At 38.6% G+C, this 26,304-nt stretch overlaps 1 protein-coding gene across 1 annotated transcript in view; it reads right to left on the reverse strand.

Moving 5' to 3' along the window:
* The window catches only part of RAB11FIP2 (RAB11 family interacting protein 2), a 40,228-nt gene extending 14,691 nt beyond the window's left edge, over positions 1-25,537 (reverse strand). Inside the window, exons 1-3 of the mRNA XM_029245568.1 lie at positions 24,880-25,537; positions 19,055-19,497; positions 17,875-18,343 (exon numbers count right to left, since the gene is read on the reverse strand). Of these exons, the coding sequence (XP_029101401.1) occupies positions 17,875-18,343; positions 19,055-19,497; positions 24,880-25,232 (1,265 nt within the window). The 5' untranslated portion in view covers positions 25,233-25,537. The remainder of the gene's footprint in view (positions 1-17,874; positions 18,344-19,054; positions 19,498-24,879) is intronic.
* Positions 25,538-26,304: the final 767 nt, after the last annotated feature.

A 26,304-nucleotide genomic window follows, 5' to 3' on the forward strand; every position in this document is an offset into this window, starting at 1 on the left:
TAATCAATAAGGTGGGATGCGATCACTCACAGAAGGATCTCATCCAACTGAAATTCCATCTGATCCATCTCACCTTCCGATTCTCCCACTCCGTCACCCCATCAGACCTGCTCTGTGGACCCCCACTGTCATCCCAATTGTTTCCTAACCTGTTTGTATTTCCTCACCCGTCTCACCAGAGCATACTTATAGTCCATTACCCCTCAGATGTTCCACCACTTTTATTTTGCCAATCTCTAATCCCTCCCAGGTCCCTCACAAGTAACTCCTGCTGTCTTCGTTACTTCACTGCCTCACCTTTTATAACCTGAAACACATCCCCCCACAACCGATACTCACGGCCAACAAACGATTTTTACTTAAGGTAACAGCCTCATTCTCTTTAACCTCTCAGCTCCCTCTGATGACTGTTCTTTCTGAGGCTCTCCCCCTCTGTGATAAGTGGTGGCCTAAATTTTCTCCTATGTTTCTGATTACCTATCTTCTTCCCCGTTTCACCCTAGGTGGGAAACACTAGCGATTTCTTTGTTTTTTAACCTTTTTTTTTTTTTTTTTTTTTTTGCGGTATGCGGGCCTCTCACTGTTGTGGCCTCTCCCGTTGAGGAGCACAGGCTCCGGACGCGCAGGCTCAGCGGCCACGGCTCACGGGCCCAGCCACTCCGCGGCATGTGGGATCTTCCCGGACTGGGGCATGAACCCATGTCCCCTGCATCGGCAGGCGGACTCTCAACCACCGCGCCACCCGGGAAGCCCCAACACTAGCTATTTCTTAACGTTCTGTTTTCAAACCTCTTTTTCCACTCTACCTTGGAAATCACTACTTCAACTGCCACCATTATATGGACGGATGATTGCTAAATCTTTGATCTTCAACCACAATCACTTTATCCTTTGCAATACCGCCTTTACAAATGTCTGTTTAAAGTCTCAGACTGGATATCTTACCTGCACTTAACTTGTCTCAAAGTTCTCCTAAACCAATCATCATCTTGACTTTTCTATCAGTTCTGTCTGTTTCTTCCTTCTGGTACAACCAGTCTCCTGATCACCAAAGGTGAAGCCTCAGAGGCACCCCTGACTCCAGCCTCCAGCTTGTATGCCTCAACAATAAGCTGCCAAATTCTCCCCATTCAGCTTCTGGACATGGATCTCTCATTGTTTCCTCACTACTCACTTTCACAGCTACCTTTCTGCTCACAAGACCACATGACCACCTAGACTATAACAGCCCGGACTGCTGTAATAGCCTCCTCTCAGTCTCTGTCACTCCTCCTTTGTCCCATCCAGCCTATGCAACATGGCTGGGTAGGACATTCTAAAGCTAAAGTCTAACCTCATTATTCTTCTGTCAAAAAACTTCTGGGGCTTCCCTGGTGGCGCAGTGGTTGAGAGTCCGCCTGCTGATGCAGGGGACACGGGTTCGTGCCCCGGTCCGGGAGGATCCCACATGCCACGGAGCGGCTGGGCCCGTGAGCCATGGCCGCTGAGCCTGCGCGTCCGGAGCCTGTGCTCCGCAACAGGAGAGGCCACAACAGTGAGAGGCCCGTGTACTGCAAAAATAAAAAACTTCTGGCCTCCACCTTCCTCTGGAACAATAACAAAATTTCTTGGCCTGGCTTTCAAAGCCTATTGGGCTTGACTATACTTATCTTTCCAAACCTACTGCCCACCACCCAGTACCCAGATACAACCTATTAAAGTGCTCTAAATTTCATATTTTATTTTTAATCAAGAAATAGACATTTCACCACCTATTTCAAAGAATTAGGATTAAAAGAGAGTTAAAATGGAATGTTTTGTATGACGAAGTGCTATTCCAATTTCAGATATATGAACCTAAATACAGACCTTACATAAAAATCAACTCAGATCACAGACCCAAATGTAAAGCACAAAACTATAAAACTCCTAGAAGATAACACAGAGAAAATGTAGATGATCTTGGGTATGGTAATAATTTTTTAGATACAACACCAAAGGCAGGATCCATGAAACAAAGAATTTATAAGCTGGACTTCATTAAAATTAAAAATTTCTGCTGTGCGAAAAACACTGTTAAATAGAATGAAAAGACTGGGAGAAGATATATGAAAAAGACATATCTGATAAAGGACTGTTACCCAAAATATACAAAGAACTCTTAAAAGTAAACAGTAAGAAAAAAAAATCCAATTTAAAAATGGGCCAAAGATCCCAACAGATACAAAGATACACAGATGGCAATAGGCATAAAAAGGTGTTCCACATCATATGATATCCAGGAAAAGCAAATTAAAATGAGATACCACCACACACCTACTGCCATGGCCAAAATCCGCAACACTGACACCACCTAATGCTGACAAAGATATGGAGCAACAGGAACTTGTACCATAAGATCCAGCCATTGCACTCCATGGTATTTACCCAGCCATTGCACTCCATGGTATTTACCCAAAGGAGTTGAAATGTGTGTCCACACAAAAACCTACACACAAATGTTTATAGAAGCTTTATTCATAACTGCCCAAACTTGCAAGCACCCAAGATGTCCTTCAGCAGGTAAATGGATAAACTAGTACATCCAGACAATGGAATATTATCCAGTGCTTAAAAAAAGAATGAACTCTCAAACCATGAAAAGACATGGAGGAACCTTAAATGCATATTACTTAGTGAAAGAAGCCAACCTGAAAAGGCTACAGACTGTATGATTCCAACTATAAGACATTCTGGAAAAGGCAAAAACTATGGAGACAGTAAAAACATCAGCAGTTTCCAAGGGTTTGGGGGGAGGGACCAGTCAATAGGCAGAGCACAAAAGATTTTTAGGGCAGTAGAAATACTCTGTATGATACTATAAAGATGAACGCACACCATTATATTAATACATTTGTCAAAAGCCACAGAATATACCACACCAAGAGTGAACCCTAATGTAAACTATGGACTACGTATAATTATGACGTGTCAACGTAGGTCCATCAATTTTAGCAAATGTACCACTCTCGTGGGGAAGGTTGCTAATGGGAGAGGCTATGTGTGTGCAGGTAAGATGTATATGGGAAATCTCATACCTTCCGCTCAATTCTGCTGTGATTTCAAACTGCTCTAAAAATGAATTTTTTTTTAAGTTTGCATTTTGGGTATCTATCCTAATCCCTGGCCTCCCCACCTCTTTCTACTACAAACTGCTTAAAGGAAGGAATGATATCTCAATCTTTTCAGTCCTAGCATCTGGCATAGTACCTAGGGTATGGCAGGTGCTTAACAAATGTATGCTGAATAAATTAACAGCCAGTGCTTAATAAAAATTGGGCTAATAGTTGACTGAGTAAATCAACAGTAGGTCAATACAGGTTTCGACAACAAGGTATCAAGTCCCCAAAGAGCAGAGGATATCGTTTTTCTGAATAACAAAGATCACTTTTATCTAGACCTGACAGCATATTAATGGAATATTTTTCCATTCTTTTTAAGACAGAAAGAATTACTCTTATACTTAAAACTGCCAATATGAATTGAAATAAGTTTCAAATTGGTGACTTCTAATATAATCCATTCAACTAGCCAGTTTATCCAGTTTACCAACCAAGTCTACCAGTTTAGGTATTTGACCACAATACAGATTCAACTGACAATTTTCTGGTAAATCCTGAAAACATTTATTCCATAGAGGTTCAATGTTAAAGGAGTTTAAAGAAATGTTCTTAATGATTCCTTTTATAAAAGCCCTAAAAAATGAAGTGTCCAAAGAGTTTCCACTAGTAAACTCAACCTTTAGCACATTTCAATTATGTCTATTACACATGCAAATAGGGCTTAAGAGCCACAGTGCAACTCAATACTGCTTTTTTTCCTTTCTGTTTTTTTTTTGGGGGGGGGGGAGTGAGTACCAAATCAAATTAATGCTATTAGAGATTAAAATACTCCATTATCTCTCTTGGGACTGGGCATGCACACTAATACTGCGATGGCAAAACAGAACCTAATTTATAAATGTCTATGGGGATTAACAGTAATTTACTTATTATTACTCTCACAGGATATCTTTTATGAGATCTGGTAGGCAAGACAATTAGGAAATTGTGGTCAGTGACATCAAAGATCATGGACAGCAAATTCAGACCTAACTGGTTTTCCATCATGAAATGGTAATGACGATACTGTTGAAGAAGTCCTAAAACTTGAAGACTGAAAGGTATCCATGAAATTAAGGCATGTTCCATCAAGAATATCACGTTCAATCAAGTTTAACTTACTATTTTCTCCTGGTGAAGAAAAGAAATGATTATTTAAAATACAGTCAATCAAACAATTCACAAATTTCTAAACATAATCTGTATGAATTCCAAAAATTCTCCATTTCTTTACAACTAAGCTTCTCAAACTTTGTTCTCTTTAGTACCCCTGATCCATGAGAATAAATCTGACAACAAGCATAAAATTGCCTCGACATCTCAAATTGAACTTAAAAATTCAGGTAGATTTTTACGTTTTACTCCCTATCATAATTGTGCTTCTCTTAATAGAAAAAGAATCTTTTCTCCTTAAATCTTTAGGAACCTTGTCACTCTGGGAAATTGTGTTGTGATTATCCTGTTGCTCTGAGTAGACCCTGGTCCACTGTCTGCCATATATCCACTAGAGTCTATCTGAGGGTACAGGGGAGTGGAAAGCAAGTTCTGTTTACTTTGGAAGCCAAACAGTGAAACTGGACAGAAGCGATGAGAACAAGGCACCAGGGCCCTTGACAGGGCCTGACAGAGCACAGGTTCTGTCTGCGATCAAGGCCAACCCAGCATCCCTGATCAGCCTTTTCCTATGAGGAGAGGTTGAGGACAACCTGGGCAGAGGTAACTCTTCCAGGAAGGTGGAGGGCGAAGCAAGTTGGCTCACAACACCCTTGGCCAAAAGTACCACAAGCTGGCTCTGTACTCAGGACAAAGCCAAGTTCTGGAAAAGAAGCCTTGGTGCCCTCTGGTCACCAGGAAGGCCTCCAATGTTCAAGAACACCCTGCAATGAGGCCCCTGGCCAGAAAGCAACTGCTTCCTTAACCTGTCATCTCTGCAGACCCTTCAAGGAGAGGCACTCAAGGCAGCCAGACTTCCTGGGGACCCTCCATTTGGTGACACAAACCCCAAACTCCTGTGTATCCTCCTTGGAAGCAGAGCTGCTGGGGTGACTGGGGGATTTCTGGCCATGCTACACCCTAGGCTGAAAAGCCCAGCCTTAAAACATTCTTAGCAAGTAAGAGCTGGTTTCACAGGGCTACGAAATTAATAAAATTTTGCTAGAAAAGAATTTACTGTTTTGTGTTAAGATACACTCTCCAGCCTCCTCCCCCAAAAAGATAAGCATAATGATTTTACTGGAAATTATACATTATACTATCTCTCAGAACGCTGAGCTCGGAGACTACTCGAGTAGAATCTTATACTTTTGGTTAAAAAACAAAGACAAGGGCTTCCCTGGTGGCGCAGTGGTTGAGAGTCCACCTGCCGATGCAGGGGACACGGGTTCATGCCCTGGTCCGGGAAGATCCCACATGCCGCCGAGCGGCTGGGCCCGTGAGCCATGGCCGCTGAGCCTGCGCGTCCGGAGCCTGTGCTCCGCAACGGGAGAAGCCACAGCAGTGAGAGGCCCGCGTACCGCAAAAACAAATACAAAAAAAAACAAAGACAAAAGAGTGTACTTTCGCTGACAAAGAAATGAAAGAGCCAACTTCTAAACCTTGGTTAGAAGGGATATACTACTACCTGTGTGAATTTCCTAAGGCAGGGACCCTCTTCCCAAAGGGGTCTCTGAGGAGTTTTTGGTAAGCGGCATTTATCTTTCTTACTATGATAGCTTTGAACAATTTAATTTGAACTCAAGTCTTGTGAGTTTATGAAAACCTCATCATCCTTTAAGGTAAAGCCACAGCTTAGATATTTACCCTGCACTGTCCTTATTAGTGCTATGCGATAATTTCTGGACACAGGATTTTATAGCAATACTGATTAGAATACCTTTGCCTTGAAAGTCATAAAATAAATTTTCTACTTAATACAGGGAATACTTTTATTTAATTTCAATGTGGTTTAGTTTAGTTCATCAAAGATTATTACTGAACATACATCTTGAAAAAAACTTTTATCCAGTTTATTGTTTTCTACCAAATGTATGTCCTTTATCAGTCAGTGAAAAACATGAGCTCCTAACTTCTTTTATTTACGGTTTTTAAAGTTGAGAATCTATTGTTACTTGTAAATAATTTCATTTAACTTATTTAAACCAATTGTTACAGATTCTGTAGATGCTTTGTAATAAGATCATAGCAAGAGCTACCATTTCCAGGTTTACCATGTGGCAAACCTACCTTCAGCACTTTATGTGCCTTACATCATTTAATCTCTTCCACAACACACCAAGGTTGTTATTCCATTTTACAATGAGGCTTAGAAAGGCTAAGTAAGGTCATATAGCTATTCCAAAGACTCAAATCCAGACCTGAGTCCTAAACCTGAATTCTTAAACCTATCCTATACTCGCTTTAGGATATTCTACTATTACTGTATTTAGATATTCTATTACTATATTTATACTTTCATGTAACACTGAAAAATCCTCCGGTAGAAGTAGTTAATCAAATATACCTTCTGAATCAAATATTAAATTATGTTTGGTATGATTTCCATTTTAAATTTATTTGGGGCATTTCATTTATTTTAAAGTGAAAAAATCTACATGAAACAATATATCGTACACCTCAAGTAAACAAAATATGTGATTAACCTGAATACCCCCATTTCCACACCAGGCTCCATAACAAAGAGGTTGTTATACTTAATGCAGAGCTGCTGCAGGGCACTCACTAATTGGCTCCTGGTAGCCTAAAGTAACAAACATACTTCCTCAGGAACCTACCAGGCAGGGAACGACAGACAAAGACTATAGTTCCAACTAGAAAAGCAATGGTAAAATTACTAAGTAGTTAGCAGACAACTAATGATATAATAGTACACAGTCACAATTTATAAAACATTCCTTCCAAACGCATCTCATAATTTTTAAAATAAGCTTTCTTGCTATTTACTAAAACAATTGTCTATCTACTCATTCCCCAACATAAAAAATCATGTTCAATGGTCAGGAACAAAAGTTCAAAGGCCTCTTCCTTGAAGAAGCATTTCCTAATTTCTAGCAAGCTGTTCCTCTCCCTTCCTGCAGCAAATGCTGTGTTCAACACAGTTCACTCTGCCTGGATTACAGGTCACTGCTTACACATCCCTCTCCCTAGTTTATGAGGCTACTAGTAACCTATGAATCTTATCTTCAACCCATCCAACCCCTAGCCCTAGTAGAGTTTTACAGACATGTTTGTGAAAATAATTTTAAAAATTGGCAATTTGAATTAAGTTTTATCCTGGACAAGGTGATCCATGTAATTGCTATTTAAGTGGTAGTAGCACTTTTGTCAAAAAGATATGTAAGCTTAAAATAAATATATAAAATACATAAAACATTTTTACTTGATGTATAATATATTCAAAATAGTTACATAATACTGTAGTTTAATATTTATATTCTTACACATTTACATTGTAATTATTATCTGTCATATAATAATACTGAATTATATTGAACACATCAAATAATCAGGTAACACTACCACCATATATTAAATATATAGAAACAGCACCCGTATTTTAAAAATTAAAGCTTTATTGCTATGAAAAAAGGTAACCACAGGTGATATGGTCACAGTAGTCCAAAAGGAAATGTTCTAAATATAGAAGCAGGAGGCCTGGAAAAGTGGTATACAGAAGTAAGGGAAAAGTATAAAAGAAAGAAGTTATTCTCTTAGTGAGAAGCTAACAAAAGGGGGCAAGGTTTGGTAAAGCCAAAAGCCACTGGAGAGAAATACATGGAGTAATTAGAGTGTTAAGGTGAACACATTTTAAATGCATTAAGTCCACAAGCAGTTACAGAACACATTCTTGTGTTCAAAGAAGCCAAAATATTTTCCAGCTTCCAAAAACAAATTCTCAAGAGCTGTTATTATGTTGATACTAACTTGCTTGTCTTGAATAACTCAAAACACATAATTCCTATTCTCTAAAAACAAAATTCTAAAATAAACAAGACAGCACCTCATTAAAAACACAAAAAAACGTAGCCCTCTCCATCAAGACTGAAATGCCAAGTTTGATTCAAGACTACAGACCTGACATTGCTGTAATAGTTTCTACAGTACTGTGATTCATCAAATTGAAGACACCGATTGAAGACACATCATTGGAATAATCCTCCTTGTTTTTTCTCCTTTACTAGTCCCCCACCATCCCTCCCCTCCACACACACACACACACACACACACACACACACACACACACACACACACAAGCAGAATGGTTAAATCCCATCTATATTAGCCCAGAAATGTATCTCAGAGAGGTTCCCTTCTTCTCCATCCTTACTGTCAAGTGACCTCCATCAACTCTCACCTCGACAATCACGGTAACTTCCCAACTTGTTCTCTTGCCCCAAAGCCTCCTCCCTGTTCCCACTCCTGGCCCCAGCAGACCCCCCCACCATGCTAGAGTTATCTAAGATATTACTCTGATCATATCACAACCCAACTGAAAAGTCTTTCAAAGTACCCCAACGCCTATACAATGTCCAGTCCTGAGCATGGAATTCAGACCTAATATTTACATGACTGCTTTTATGAGCTCTAAGAGCAGGATTTATATCTTAATAACCTCTGCTGTCCTTGTCTATAGCAAGTATTGCTCTACCTTATTAAAGTACTGCTGTTCATCCAAAAATAATAAAAATGAAAATATCATTTGATTATCAGATTTGAAATTCGTGAAAAGTCATACTGATGGCCTGGAGCAGCCACACGTCGGAAGCAATGGAATGAATCAGACCTGCAGGGCTTTCTTCATATTCTTAATCTTCAGAGTATAACATGTTTATAATAAAGGTTTGCTGACTGGGAGTTTTCTGAACCAGAACTCGATTCATACTCCAACAATTTCAAATTTACACTGGAAATGATTAGACCAAGTATCTGAAATTGGGACTCTCGAGTCTCAGACTTAAAGGTACCATAAGATCATGACTTGAGGGACCTTTGCATATTATGTAAAAAACAAACTGAGGAAGGACAGTCTTCTCTCTGCCCTAGATCCTGACAGTCTTAAACTGGACAAGGAAAGTAGACTGCCAATTTGGAATAGACAATTTTAGCCAAGAGGCCACAGGTAAAAAGTAAAAAAGTCTAAATTTAGAATCACGTAATTTATGTCTCACCAATGTATTGCTCTTAAAATATACATGTTCATTAATGGCAATTAACGAAGATTATTAATCTACATGTAACAAGCTTCTCTGCTTGTTGATTTTGCAAATAATCCTCTCAAATTCTATCTTAAAGCAAAAAATTTATATATGATTTACAAAAATTAGTGCACTAAGGTCATTGGAATATAATCTTAATACTCTCCTATCAGAAACTTCAAGAAGACTTACATACTACATCTTGTATTTGATCATAACAACCTGTTCTCTTTAACTATTGGACTCGCTATGTGTTATCCTGTGTCCAGTGCCTAAGAGCTCGTTAATTACCTAAACTATATCTCCATAGGTCTTGTTAATTACCCGTCTCCTGTCTCAGAGGACCTTGTTAATAACTTGTACAGTCTCTCTAAAGAGGTCCTAACAACACATTAAAATTAAAGATGCTTTTCTTTTAGCACCTGTCAAGTGCTGTAAATTGAGAAATTTTCACATCAGTTTATTAGCCTACAGTAGTTTTTGTGGATTTTTTTGGCTTGTTTTCTTCTCTCACAGATTCTCTGTGTATCTCAATCTCTCAGCTCAAAATAATAATAATGATAATAACTTAGCAAAGTCTGTCTTTTTGTTAGAGCTTTTATTGTTTTCAATTTTGAAGTCTATAAATATCAATTTGCATTAGTAAGTTAGCAAAAGGATGGCATGGTTGGTGTCTGCAAATTAACCCATGGGGAGATGTACCAATTAATGAAAGCTATTATAATGAGTATTAGGATGACAAAGGGTAAAAAAGTTTCAAGTAGTATCTGGGGAGTTAAGCATAAAAGTTCTAGTTAGTGTTAAGGGAACGAATCACATCGCATATTTCATGCTCCTAGTCATTGTTTCATTAGACAGATTCTGTAAATCCCTGGGCACTAATGGATTAATGGCTCCAAAATTCATGTCAAGTTTTTGTTTTCTGTCTCATAAATGAAGCTACAAATTTTCAGCTGTGTAAAAGATTTATAGGCTGCTATGAATAACAGGGAGATTATCTTTAATATTAGACAAATAAGGATAAAAAATAAATATTGCTATTAAAGTAAACCTTATGCAGGATAAGGTTTATTAAGCCAAAGACTGAGCTTTAAACTTATACAGGAAAAAAAAAATGTCCATAAGGAGCATTATAAAAATGAAGGTTTTAAAACTATGAATATAGGTCTCTTCTTTAGGATCATCTGTTTACTATAACTTTTTAAAATAAAAATATAAGTCTACAGTAAAGTCTTTTTTATGGACATATTATACAACTTCATAATAATGGTTACATGCTTAAAAGCCTATGGTGATTTTTGATTTGAGAAAATTAGAGACACATTTAAATATACATTCTAGATAACTAACTTTTTTGCAGCTTTTAAGAAAGGTATGGTACAATCATCACCGGAATTGATTAAAGAAAGCAGGGACGGAGGAAGGGAAAAGAGAAGTAGGTTAACCTGATCCGGAAAGGAAAAGGCATACTATCATGCAAAATTATAAAATATTAGTGATAAATATGAGATCGTCATCTCAGACACTATTTATGTACTGCCCTAAAAAATACCTCTTTGGCCTAAGTTCAGAGCAAAGAAGTAGACAGGTTCTTCCACAGCAAATACTGCAAAAGGAAATATATGCATACATGCTCTAATAAAATCAATGACACTAGGCATGTTATTATACAACATACCATTAAGTTCTCGTAGCGCAACTAAGAGTTTGCTACATGGTATATTCACAACTACAACAAGGCAGAAAATAATGAAGGGAAAGTGTGTTCTTTGTGCAGGTCATAAACAGAAGGATGTTCCCAAAACAAAATTCTCTGGTAAAAATATCTCCCGTAAGGTCTTGCTCTCTGATGAGCTACCTCTAACATCAAACAACATTAACTCATCCTACAGAGTATGCTTATATTACTGACTATATTTTTTTAAATTTCAGAATAAGACATACACCACAAATTTTCTCCTTATATTAATGAACTCTCCTAATTAACCAGGAGGTATTCTTCAGTCCTAAACTGGAACCTCAGAAGAATATACCTCACAAATGTAGTCTCTTCAATTTATTATAGGTAGCATACAAACACAAGCATATTTTTTAAATGTTGTTCATCACTACTGATGCCTTGGTGTTACCTGAATCCTGAAAAACAACCCATCCACAGACGCCATAAATATTTAACAGACATTTCTGCCTGGTCTTCAACGCGTAAGTAAATTTAGATGTTTCTTAGCCATTCAACCAAATTCATACTCTTCTCCACACCCCCGTTTTAGTCAAGCCGATCTCCTCACTGATCCCTTTACTTAGTTAGGGCCCTGTAGACAAAGCTAATATGACTAAACTGTCCATTCAACTATGACTTTACCAGCACGACTCCTGATTCCTATTCATAAATAAGTACTTACTGAACTTTTATGAAACAGATGATATAACTTAGATCAACAATTTTTAAGCCTGAGAATCAGCAGGAAGTTTTTTTTCTTTAAATGCTGACTTTTATTTCAGGGCCTACTCACTGAAGATTCTAGCACTGATGACATGCAGTGATCTAGGTGCTGCAGGCACCCACAAAAGAAGATTCAGCACAACCGTTCAGCAGCTGATACAGGTTAGTTGGGACAACTAAAACTGGGACACAATGAACATTGTACAGCAATTATGTTCTATATCAGCAGAATTCCACAGAAGGGAACACTATGTTATCAATCAAAATAGGATTAAAGAGTTTTCAACATCAAGGATAGCTAGGCTTAGGATACTCAGAGATGAGTGAAGAGTGCATTCCACAGCTGAGCCAAGGAATAGAGTTGGCCAGGCTTATAGGGACCGCAGGGTAGAGAGGTGCAGTAAGGAACTCACCTGGCACAGAAAGGTGAGGAATTGTAAAAGAAAAGTTGGGTAGTTAAGAAAAGCCTAAAATACAATAATCCTTGAAAATTAGGAACAAGAGTTTGGATTTGGTGTTGCACACCAGTGGTTCTGAAAGGTTTCTGAATTAAGCTTTCTTAAAAAGAACAAGAGGCACTATGGCCTCTGTGCCGTAAATGATAAATAATAATGATGCTACGTGCTATAATAAATAAATGCAAAAATCACAGTAACAACATTCTGAAAATTTATCATTCAAGACAAGGTTCAACAGTTATTCTTGTTTATCAGGTGGCCTTCCAAATGCATTCAGGGATCCAGGTTGTCCCTATCTTATGGCTCTGCCCTTCTTAAAGACCCCCATCCAGCTAGTACAGGGTTCAGCAAACTATCTCTGTAAAAGGTCAAATAATAAATATTTTTGGCTTTGCAGGTCATACAGTCTCTGTCATAACTACTCAACTCTACCATTATAGCACAGAAGCAGCCATAAACAAATGGGTGAACTGCACTCCAAGAAAACCTTACTTGCAAAAACAGGCAGCAAGCCAGATTTGGCTAGGTTAGGTATACCCTAACCTTCAGCCTAGGGTTTGGAGGAAGACAGGCAATATGGAGGACTGTATAGGAGGTTTTCATGGGACTAGACCTGAAACTGGTATACAGTCATCCCTTGGTATCTGTGGGGTATTGGTTCTAGGACACCAGGAGATTACTCAACTCTCTGGATGCTCAAGTCTCTTATATAAAATGCCATAGTATTTGCATGTAACCTACACACATCCTTCCCATATACTTTAAGTCACCTCTAGATTACTAACAACACCCAATACAATGTAAGTGCTATGTGAATACTGTAAATACAATGTAAATGCTATGTAAGTAGCTGCCAGCATGCAGCAAATTCAAGTTTTACTTTTTGGAACTTTCTAGAATTTTTTCCCCCAAATATTTTCGACCCGAGATTGATTCCACGAATGCAGAACCTGGGGATATGGAGGGCCCGCCGTACATCTCTTCCACTAAGTCTTCAGTAAGCCAGAACTTGGTCACATGTCCCCACCTAAGTGAACGGTCTAGCTCCATCTCTGTAAAAAAAAGGGAAATCTGGCTTGGTGAACATACCCACCTATTTCCACTTTCCAGAGGGAAAATAACCCAGTATTAAAGAAGAACTGGTTGTGAACAAATTATTGAAAATGGTATAACAAACATTCAGGAATATTTGTTTTTGGAAAGTTAATTACTGCTGATGCAAAAAATCATTATTTTACAAATTGTAGGGTTAACCACATAACAAATTAGTTGATACTGATTCTGCTAAACTACCTGTGATTTGTAATTAAAAAGCAAGAGGAAGAGCAATTTTAAAATACAAACAACTCAATACCAATAGTAAATTAAGAAAACATTTTCCTGAAAATTATAATCCCAGCTACCCTTTCACATACATGTGTAGTAGGACTTTTACAGCATGCCAAGTGTTAGACAGTGTCCACACTTCTTAGAACTGGCATCCAGGACACACACAATACGGTACACCCACCACACCCAATTCAGTGTTCTCTGGGTCCACAGCTAAACCATGTTTCTTAACTGGCTGCACTCAGGTTGGGACATGACTGAGCACTGCCCAATGGGACACACGTGGAAGTAATGGGTACCACTGCCAGGCCTGGCACATAAAGACGTCCCACATGTGATCCTCCACTCCCTCTCCCTGCTGCACGGCCTTGGAGGATGGGTGTTAAAGGGTGGCATCACAAGAAGGAAGGAGCCTGGTTTCTGAGCAACTGTGTTGAGCTGAACAATAGCATGGAACAAAGCAGCCACTTCTTCCAGCCCCGTCTCAGAGAATTCAATTGTGACAACAAGGAAAAATAAACTTTTACTAGAACAAACCAATGAGATCTGAGGTTGTTTATTGCAGCTGATAACCTAACCTAATTAATACAGAGTTCTTAACAAACTCCAGAAATATGTTAATTAGGATATGAATATTACATTTTGGTAGTCCCTTAAAACTCACTTAGATTTCTAATCATGTTTAGTTGTATATAAAAATGCACACACCTGCCTTTATGGATCTGTTGTTGGTGTTAGCAGGTGTCTCAGTGTTATTAGCCCACACTGAGCTGGAAGCAGGAGACTAAGGGAATGAGAGAATGAAAGTAGCATTTTAGGAAATCCATCTGCTATACCGTGTTCATTTAATCAAAAAATGCTTTCCAATACCAGCTACTTCCCATCATGCTGGAGATGAAGGGTTGAAAGATGAATGAAATGCAGGCCCTGCCCTCATGTTGTTCATGGAGGTGAGAGGGAAAAAAAGTGGCTGGTCATATTAGTGAACAATGAGATGCCCACAGAAAGGAAGATTAGGTAAGAACATGCTGCAGCACAAGGAACAGCTACCTCTTCCTACAAGAGTAAGAGAGGCTTCAAAGAAGTGGGGGTAGGTAAGAGGAAAGAGACTGAGAATTAGTAACTGCAGGGAAAGGTGTTTCAAAGAGCCCTGCTCTTTGTAGAAGTAACCCAACAAAAAGCCTAACTCATTTCCTCTCTCAGTTTTATGTAAGACTATGGGATCTATTCCAAGAACAGAACCAAAATGCAGTAATTTTTGTGATTACGAGGTGATTTCTTCAGGTGGACTTTACTTACAAAGAAATAAAAACTAACTTTCAAGAAAGCGTTCCTTAGTATTTAAAATTTTTTTGGCATAAAGAAAATTCTACGGTTGTAATCATACACATTATTCACCCAGAGGGTAATAATATGGTTCCTGTGTACCTGCAATCATAGCGGAGACAGCTCACTAAAGAACAAAATCCAGTTCCACAGCTACATATTTTACCCTTCACTTTGTTCAGCATTCTCAAAAACATCAGTCGGGCTTCCCTGGTGGCACAGTGGTTGAGAGTCCACCTGCCGATGCAGGGGACGTGGGTTCGTGCCCCGGTCCAGGAAGATCCCACATGCCATGGAGCCTATGGTGCTGAGCCTGTGCATCCGGAGCTTGTGCTCCGCAACGGGAGAGGACACATCAGTGAGAGGCCCGCGTACCGCAAAAAAAAAAAAAAAAGAAAAAAGAAAACATCAGTCACAAGTGTCCAAGAGAGGACTTCCCTGGTGGCGCAAGTGGTTAAGAATCCGCCTGCCAATGCAGGGGACACGAGTTCAAGCCCTGGTCCGGGAAGATTCCACATTCTGTGGAGCAACTAAGCCCGTGCACCACAACTACGGAGCCTGCACTCTAGAGCCCGTGAGCCACAACTACTGAGCCCACGTGCCACAACTACTGAAGCCCGCGGGCCTCCACGACAAGAGAAGCTACTGCAATGAGAAGCCCACGCACCGCAACAAAGAACAGCCCCCTCTCGCCGCAACTACAGAAAGCCCACGTGCAGCAACGAAGACCCAACACAGCCAAAAAAATAAATTAATGAAAATAAATTAAAAAAAAAAAAAGAGTCCAGGAGACTCTGTAAATGGATCTATTTAGCACTACAGAAAAAAATAATTCACAGCATGTGTCCTAGTGATGTGAGTCTATAGCTTCAAAAGTGCATTTGGTTTAGATGTTAAGGTGAGAAATCTAAAATGTCCCATATAACTGAGGAATGATACTGGGAGGATAAATATGAATAGACCAAACTACCTCAGACTATATCCTTCCTAATTCCACTCGAGACAAAGTTGCTTTCCAAGAATTTGAACTGCACTCTCTTCCTAGATCTATTTATATTCAATCCTTCTTTTTTTATACTATTAATTAGACCTACCCGTTTATTGCAAATGTTTTACATTTATCACAAACATGGTTTGTGACACAAAAAGGAAGAGCAACTTCTCAGGAATCTACAAATGTTTCTGTTCTTATAGCTGGCATCTCATGAATATGAAGAAGAGAAATTCTTAAAGTTAAAAAACCTATTGTTTTTCACATATTTGCAATCATTTTATACAAATATCATGAAACAGCTCTAATTTTGATACAGTATTAATATCGAAGTAACCCAAAACAAAGCCTAAATTTCACAAAATGCCACACTCACTTTTAAAACATTAATTTTTAAGTCCACGTAAATAAGCCCAAGTATAAGGCAATTAAAAATTTGAGGATACCTATTTTTCCATATGCTGCCATAATTTAAAAATTATTTTCCTATTGTTTCCCATTTTTCTTGCTTTTCTTTGACTAACATTATGTAAATTATCCAATCTCTAAGTTATCTCAGTTCTTTACAGTAATCCTCTTCAAAAAAAGTTCAGTTAAAGAGGGGAAAAAAGCAAATACATTTCTATTTACCTCTTTAGTTTAAGACTTAACCGCAATATGTGAAGTACACTATGTAAAATACCAAAATGAAATGCTTGAGAATAGCATAAAAAAACCATGGACTCTTCAATAAAATATTAATACCATATGATAAAAACGTATTTCTTTGGAGTACAGTCTATAAAGAAAACTGAACAATACTTTCAAAAGCCACAGCAAATACCCATTTATTGATAAAAGAAACACAAACTTTCCCTGGAAAACTCTAAATGCATGTTTTAGAAGATCAGAAGACAGGCAGGAGATCACAAGCCTAAAAGGGCAATTGTTAGTACTATTTTCTGTTTATAGTAGGACAACACAAAGCACTGTTCTTGAACAAAGTATGACATGGCAATGTAAACAGCAACCACCGTTTATGGGTTCCCTATTTGGGGCCTGGCTTTGTACCATGTACTTTATCATTTATCGTCTCCCAATCCTATCAAGTAGATATCATTTTCCTTATTTCAAAGATGGAGATGCTGAGGTTGAGAGAGGTCACAGAGCTACTGAGCCAGGTTTCCCACTGGGGTCTGAACACCATACGTCCTTGCCTTGGGAAAGAACGTCTATGTTACATGGCAAACAGTCTACCATGCTCTTCCATGATGACTGCTTAAGATTCCAATAAATTCATCTTACTCTTTGCTTGAGGTTTCCTTAATGAGCTATTCCACCATTCACTTCTGCAAAATCTATCATTTTATTTAAACCATACAGTTCCAACCTGTACTAAGGAATTAGAAAAGTACTATTACATAACTGAGAACAGATTTTGAAAATCTAAACCTTATCAAGATAGATTATTTCTATAAGTCATCATTACAGATACTCTTTGATGTATTTATAGTACCCACAAGGTTCACTGAATTCCAATAAACATTCACAAATAAAAACTACTCTAAATAGCCATTTAATAAGGATAGTTAACACCTATTATGAAAACCATTAATACTTAAGCCAGCATTTCTTAAAGAATAGTCCATAGGCTGCTATTGGTCCATAACTAATCTCCGGAAAATAACATCTAGAAACACAACTTATCACCTAAATTTCTGGCTTGAATTAACTCCCACTGGTGATTCACTCCCACTACGTCTCATCAAAAGCTATGCTGTTTTCTCTGTAAGTTTCGGTGAGCTTCTGGCTAACATAAGTAGAAATAAACTATAGTGGGGATTAAGAATCTTTTATCCTTCTAAGATAAAAAGTTCAATTCCAAAGATGTATGCAACACTGCCCGGCTCCAAAATTAATTATAAAAATAAGATAAGAATTATTTTTCAAGTAAAATAAAAGGAATTTAAAAAGGATATTTGATACTTTCAAGTACAATATTTTCCAAAATAGCACAATTTCCCCCCGTTAAGCTTACCTTGAAGATGGCATTATATTTGAAGCCCTGAATTTTGTTGTAAACGGATTAGTTGACTCATAATCAAAATAGTCCTGACGATTTTCACTAAATGCATTAGGTGATTTCAAGTCACAAGGGCTATCAGATCCCCCATTGTTAAGTCTATCAGATCTTCTGCTGTCTTTTTTTCCAGTCACTCTTTCAAACAGGCTAACTTTCTCCCTTTTTTCTCTTTTATTTTCTTTTCTTACTTCAGTTGATTTTGAAAATAAATTCATGCTGCTGTCCCATGATTCGTTGCTTTCTTCAAACGGATTTTTCTTCCTTGGCAGTGTTGCAAATTTTTGGGGTAATGAAGCAGTCACATTTGTAAATGGGTCATTTTGTCTTCCGAAAGACGATTCACCTTCACCCACACTGCTGTCAGGTTGGTTCATTTTAGAAGTATCAAAGCTTAATGTTCTTCTGTGTGGAGATCTGAGACTTCCTGCAAACAATTTTGTAGTTAGTACATAATCAGTGACACATTACATCACACTATTTGACATGTTCTGTGTGCATACTGCTGTTTTTAGAATGAGAGCAATTAGCTATTTAAAGATATTAACCTTTTAAAATAATCAAGGAAAACAACCTTAAAATGCTAAGGTACAGCGGTATGTAGGCTAATAACAATTAGTATCTTGCTAGACAATTAGTAATTTACTCAGCTCAGAAAGAAACAATCACATAAACAAATTATAATGTCAAAACTAAAGGTTCTGCGTGGCATCACAGTGCTATAAATTCTCAGACTTTTTTTCATCATTAGCATTAAATTTACTTTCTTACTTCTGAACATTAAAGGTTTCTTTTCTAGGAACTTTCTGATGAAATGGAATATTCATTTATGCTTCAGGCTTTTGAGACAGGAGAAACGGCAGTTAAGAAAAAGAAGCCAGGCCATGAAAAGAAACCAAGACTCATTTTTATTCTCTAATAATATAAATACAGTACTAAATGCAGAAAAGCTCTGCCTTTAATAAACTTACCAATTTTGAGTACAGTAGGTACTCAATAAATATTCGATGACTAAATTTAGAAAATACTAGCAAGAAACTCCAATTTTTATTCTCTAACTTTGAAGTCAAACTTTAAAAATTAAGAGGGTAGTTCAAACCACGGAGGATCAACAAGAAAGAATGCATGAGTCACTTACCACTTTCCGGAACTGCTCCAAAGGAACCTATCTGGTGTCCGAGAAGATGCGTTTGAGCAACGGTGCCAGACTTCAGCTTCTCCGAGGATACATGGGCCCCAGTTAAATCAGACATTGAATGCGCTGAAGAGAGTCGCTGAGGACCCAAAAGGAAAGGCTTTTTTGGTTTAGATTTCATCTGTATTTCACTACTTGAAAATTCAGTATTGGCATCAGGCATGTGAGAACTTGGAATGATTGCAGAAGATGTATCAGAAAATGTCCCATCATTTTTTCTACCTTTCATCTTATCTTTTAATTTTGCAAAAGGAGATCTTGTTTTGTCCTTCATTGATAAGTCAAACATACTTGCTGTCATATTGTTCCTCATAAATTGAATATTGACCTTTATCTCACCCCTGTTTTTGGCTCTTTTTCCTTGTTTGGATTCTAAACTAAACCACCTTAAAGAGAAGGAAAAACTGGGTTGTAACATGTAATGAAGAGAGGATTACTGAGCTCTGTTGTATACAAACAGCTTTTTAGATAAAGTTACTCTACATCAAGGCAATCTAAGCACTAAACGAGAAATTGTCAGCCAGAGTGCTTCTGGTTTTATTCAATGCTTCATTTAAAAAACAGATAAGTCTCTGTCATGTGGCATATACAGAAGGAATCAGTCTTTTTTGAAAAGCTATTTAGACAATTTTTTCTTTCATGATTTGAAAATCACTCATCATCAAAAATTCTTACCAACCATACATAGCCTATTATGTTTCCATCTGGGGTAAGTGTTGCTAATGGCTGAAGAACATTTTTTAGCATTAAAAGACACTAAGATAGAGACCCTGAAATAATTCATCAATACAAACTATTTTTGAGCACCATAAAATGATAATGACTAATTTTTTAATAAAATAATAAATATTTAGCCTCTATCTCAAAATAGTTCCTCTGCAAAAGCTATTAAAAGAATTTTGTTAATATGGAAGACTACTCCATATAGTTTGCTAATCATGAAAATCGCATATAATTTGCATTCATATAAAATGGGTCAAAGCCTCTTCCTGAATAAAATATGCAAATTAATAAAATGCAAGAAGTGACAAATAGTAATAAATCTTGTAAAGCGTTTTTGATGAAAAAAGAAAGCTTACGTGCTTCCTCTTAGAATCTATTTGTTTCATTAACGATTGGTACTGTGACAATACCAAATAAAACTTATTTTAACTGGAGCCATATCCTATGCTTTTAGTCACTTCAGTGAATTACACTGCCCATTTTTAAATGATGTGTAAGAAGCAAAGTTTATTTTGGTTTTGTTTACAGTATTTTTATCCATGAGAACCTCTCCAGCTGTTGGTGTCACAAATGGTCAGTCTACAGGGCAAACAGCCAAAAAAACTACAAACTCCAGCCTAGAAGAGAGCTTCCACAATGTTTTCACATTACTTAACAATGAAGTATATTATCCGTCCCGTATATATCCGATATATCCCGTATATATCCGTATATTATCGGAGACAGGTCATCATTTAAATACAGCTCTGCAAGTGTTAAATTTTCTTAGCTACAAAAGGAACTCTGATCTAATTTTACAGGATATACCAGAAGAAGCTACATTTACTATCAATTGGAAGACTGGTTCAAAGGCCTTTCCAGGCAGAAGAAAACTGGCACATAATACATATACCAGCTACATCTTAGCAAGTAACATGCAAGAGAAATATTTTCTATTCAATTTGAAGCAATTCAATCAATTAAGATCTAGTTGCATCAAAACAAGTAACTTTTTAAAAAGAGAATATCTTATAATAGAAAGCATTAACATGAGACCCTAAATAGAGAAAATCCCTTATCTGAGGCAAATGGTGAAATCTGAAAACTCAGAGACTAGAAATAAAAAATTACAGCAATAAATTCTGTGGAATAGAGAACCTTCAACAAAACAAAGTTGAGCACTCGAATAGCCTGGAAATGAAGCAAGGTTATATATCCAATTAGTAACTCACAGTTTGGGGAAACAGAGCATTTTCCATGGGGGAGAAATCCTTCCGATGGATGGCCCATGAGAAATGCTCTATTAACAACTCAGGTTATATAGAAAATAGGTGAATCCACTTTGCAAGAAATGCACCCCCCAACCCCACAAATCCCCAAACAAAACGAACCAAACAAAAACTCCAAGCATATAGGGTTTGCATGTGTATAACAAATCAAAGCAAATCTGAGGAAAAAATGAAGCAATAACCCAATAAATGTAAGGGAGTAAGGGTCATCGAAATTCATAGAATTTTAGAAATGAGACCAAATAAATCATCTAGTCTAACATCCTTATTTCACATATGAGGAAACTGAGGCACAGAGAATAAGTAACTTCTCAATGTCAGATCGGAGTCAACAAGGAAAATAGCCAAAATTGATGAATAACAGCTGCATGAAAATAGTAGTTCTTTTGTATCTAATGAATCACATATGTTAATAAGGTTAAACTCAAACCAGGTTGTACCTTACAGGACACTGTATTTAATCAGGAGACATGAGCGCCAACAAAGAAGGCACTGTAGGTTTTGTCCTGCTAGAGTGTAAGCTCCTTGAAGGCAGTTTGCCTTGCACTAAATAAATGTTTACTGAATTTTCATTTCTAGAACTATATTCTTAAAACAGCCATGCTACAACCCTGTGTGTGTGTGTGTGTATGTGTGTATGTGTTGCACTGTTTTGTTCTTTGGTAAGGAAAGATAAAGACTTAGGTAAGCTTTAATGGATAAAGCAAGTCAGTGTTTGAATATAAACTGTAAAAACAGTATTTTCCTTCCTCCTCGTCAAAAAAAAACCCTCCAAAAACCCAACTGCGAAGAACTTTAATATACCAACTGAAAATATAGGCATGACAAATAACTCTAGCTGCTTTGTTTTGAAAGTGATATTATAGGGAAGTCTTAATGAGACCTTCAAGAATCATTCCAGAGATAGCACTTGTTTTCCCAGGCTTCAAAAAGATAAAATGAAGACATAGCATTTGAGGCTTAGTGGATTAATGCTGATTTTTTTTTCACCTCTGGAGTGCTGGATTTAAACTGTATATGGCCTCTGTTCAATTTTTAGTGGGCACAGGTCCATGTTCAAAAACCACCACACATGTGGGAACTATTCCCAAGCAATTGGTACTGTGTGGTCAGAAATGGGACAAGACTGGCAGTAAGGGTGCCAGAGGCCAGGACGCAGGTGCACTGCAGAGCTGCACACAAAAGTCCTAAAATCTGCATGTGCTTGAGTCATACCTAACTCTAGGGGCTCTGATAGTTACTACTTTTCATGAGCATTTAAAAAAAAAAAAAAATCAACATCACCCACTTCTGCTGTTAAAAAGAAAAATCAATCGGTATTACATAACAGCATGAACTATTTTACCATTCTATTATTAAATACTGTATTGTTTCCTTAAATCTCGTGCCAGAACCGACCCAGACACCCATTAAAGTGGGAGATACAGAAGTTCTCTTTCCATGCCCCACTCAAAGTGTTCTGGCTCAGGCCCCTCTTCCCCCCTCCTTGAAAGAAAAAACAAGGCAAGGTATAAAAATAAGTAAAATGATAGTTTTAGCCACCACACTTCTTGGCTTGTCATAACACAACTGGAAGACAAGCTGTAAATACTTGTCTTCAGTGTCAAGAGTAGAAACTGTCACACCCAGCAGTTCCATGGGACTTCTAAATCAGCTGGTAGCCTTCATCACTCATACCGGTTTTCTAAAAAGCACTTGGGAATATGCTGACAAGGCTCAACAATGTGCAGAATATTAAATATCTTTCTTGCAACACACCGGTGACTCAAGTCTGTCTCTTACTGGGCCATATGTACAGCTGTGCTGGAAAAGGAAACTATTAACTATATTAAAAAACTAGAAATATTACCAATAAAGAGATCTCATCAAATACGTGGTCCCCATTTACCCACAAAGAAAGAAAATGTTAGGGATTTAATAACATATGAAAATCACTTTGAATGCAGTAACATCAGAAGCGCTCTTGATAACATTTAAAAGCATTTTCCTTCCCAAAAGTTCCAATCCATTTCATATAGTAGCCAATAGAGAATTTCTGTAAGGAGACTACGATATTGGAGTATCGCTTACAGCCAACTTTATTGTAATTGTGATGCTGCCAAAGATGAGGAGTAAAACAAGAAGAAACTTTAAAAGCTTATTTCATCCTCAGAATCTCTGGGTTCACACAGTTGGGCCTACTTTCACTCGGAAAACTTATATTTCAGAGAAGGCCTGTAGTATATCATCCATTAACACTAAAAGTACGGTAAATGCAGTATGAAATTTGAAGATGCAATATACTTAAAAGTTTACATTCAAAACACTTCTAAATATTATTTAGTAAGGTCATCTAAAATTGGCAATTTGAAATAAATTATTTGGTGATTATCCATTTTTCAGTTTAAATCTGATGAAGAACTCCTCAGAAGTAACTGAATGCTACTTTGTAGGTATCAAACAGTGTTATTAAAATCATTGATATATATTCAACTTTACACTTTTCTTTAAACCCTTTTCTCTTTTAAAATATTTTCATCTCTTCAGTTAAATATTTACCATTTTCCTCCAGCATTCCTAGTATTACTTATCTCTCTACCCTTTTACCCTACATATATTAAACCAAAGACCTGATTAAAAAATTTTTTTCAATAAAAACTCCAATCAAGAGAATCCTGCAGGAAGCTATGTACAGAAAGAACATGAGATGGCTGTTTTAAAATATAAGAAAATAACATGAACTTCAAGAAAGTTATTATAAAAGTTCTTCTTAAAAGCATAAATAAATTTCTGAAACAGCAAAGCTATTTTTGAAATCTGAAGTCCTCATAAATTCAACCTATATTTTTCTCTCACTAATTACATCAACTTTAATGTGTTCTCAGACTAGAGAAATTATAAGTTTAAGCAAGGGATGAGTATCTCTATCTCAGAAAACATACTATTTTCAATTTAAGACATATATCCTAGTTTTAACTTGTATTATGGTTTTTTAAATTAGAATACATCTAACCTAAGTTTGTAAGTCATATTAAAAAGCCCATGGTTTTATTGAAGATGTCATTAAATCATTTCATCACAAGAATTTAATCACTGTCTCCAATCTGGCTAGCATTTAATATGGTCTAAACACACTGGCTTTACAGAACTAACTTTGAAGTAATTGCATTCAAGGTTGAGGATATCTGTACATACTTTTAAAACTTTTCTTTTAATAGCTTTAGACTCCATCAAGATGTACTGACCCTTAAATCTGAGCTAAAATAAAAGTCAACTGTGTTTATAATGATGAAATAAAATACTGAGTTCTAAATTTGGTAATTTACCACTTAACAGCTTCAGAGTTCAATTAAAATATATATATATATATATATATATAAGACGTCATATTGGCAGATTTAATTTTCTGATGTTCCATTTTCTGAAAAACTGTTAATGTTTAAAGATTGTAACAATTTACATATATGTTGTTTTAATTGGTCAACACTATGGTCCAGTCCTCTTATTAAGTAGTGAAACAATGTTTACTTAAAATCCTGCGCAAAATATTCAATTATTGAAGATGTTTACCTCAAACAAATGAGAGAGTAATGGATCATTAAAGACTCCACTTAAAAAATGTTTCTTCACAAGGGCTATTTTTACTTCAGATTCATGCAAATATGGTGTTTAAAACTGGGTCATATTTCAGTCCAAAAACCAATGCCCCAGATAGACAAATAATTTCCAAGAACAGGAAATCCATAAATGAGATAATAGTTAAACTCCCCCCAATTCAAAATAAATTACATAACTTACTCTGTTTTCCTTCTTTGTTTGTCCTCAAAGATGTCATTGAGATTGATGGCCACCTGCCCTAAAAACTTATCCAGACCCACCAGGGACCTGTGCATAACTATGAGGAAAAGGATGTATTTCTCTGGATTCCCCTGCATTAGCAAACCAGGCAGCTCAAAAGAGGCCTCTTCCTTCCAGACTGGCTCAAGGGTTTTCTCAGCTACAGAGGTGGAGTACTTTTCCTTGCCCAGCTGAATTATAGTGTATGTGTCATTGGTGCCACTTTTGCCTTTTGGCTTAAGATCTTTGGCTTGGAGCACTGTGACCTGCACGTGGGTCGGAAACCACTTTTGGGCTTGCTCGGAAAGCATCATTCTGTCCTTTTTCTCTGCACCGAGTTCACCAGCGCAGGCAGGGCCCCTCCCGCAGGGAGAGCCTGATTCCTTAAATCACTGCATCCTAAGGACACTTAACGGAGACAGGCAAACTCACAGCTGCCCGACTTCCCTACGGCTGATGTCCAAACGGCTTGCTGGGGCAGCCTGGGGGCACAGCTGCTCTGGGGGTCCCCTTTCCTCTGGAGAAGCACAGGGGCCCACCATCACCTGGCCGCGCAGTCCAGGCCTCCGCGCGGAGGCCCGCGCCTCGCGTCCGCACCTCCACGCTCCGCCGGCCCCGGGGACTGGCCCTCGGCGGCGACTGGTGGCTCCCAGGCCTCCGGGCAGGTGAGGCCAGGCCGCCAACGCCCGAACGGAGGGCGGCAGAGGTGGGAGGGCGCCCCCGCCCCAATTCGCAGCCCCGGGCTTTCCGCCCGCCTCCTCCGCGCCTCCTGCCCGCCCGGCGCTGGTCCGCGAGCCCGGCTGGGCTCCTCCTCCCGACCCCGGTAATACGAACCGCCGGCGGCTAGTGCGGCCTCGCTCCCTCTCGCAAACCTCTCCCGCCTCCTCCCCCTCGCCTCGGCTCCTCCTCTCGGGCGGGCCTGGGGGCGGGGGCGGGTCGCTGTGGGGTGGAGTGGGACCGGGGGCGGGGGACGCTGCAGCTCCGGCGCGGAAGGACCGCGGGGTGGGCCGCTGGCGGAAGGACGGCGGGCGCGGGTCTCGGCCTAGCCGAGCCGGCGGCTCCTAGCACCAGGCGGGCGGCGGCACTTCCGGGTTGTCCTTCTCCATCTTGATCTCGGGAATGCGACGGGGCGGGGCAGGGCCGGGCGGGGCCCGGGGTCAAGGGTCAGCACCTCCCCCGTTGCCGTGGTGACCGGGGGCGTGTCGCGCGGGCGCTGAGGCCGTGAGCTAGGCGCCCAGTGCTGGAGGTTCCTCGAGCAGCGGGGCTCTGGGGACAGCGGGAGACTGCTCCGCGAGGAGGAAGGCAAGGCCCAGGGCACGCCCGGTCTTGGGAGAGACCCAGTTTCAACCTTTGGAAGCTGTCTTTGCTGTACCGTGGATACCCAGT

This window comes from Monodon monoceros, unplaced genomic scaffold, assembly GCF_005190385.1.
Source record: "Monodon monoceros isolate NGI ecotype Baffin Bay Population unplaced genomic scaffold, NGI_Narwhal_1 Super_Scaffold_4, whole genome shotgun sequence".
Classification (NCBI taxonomy): Eukaryota; Metazoa; Chordata; class Mammalia; order Artiodactyla; family Monodontidae; genus Monodon; species Monodon monoceros.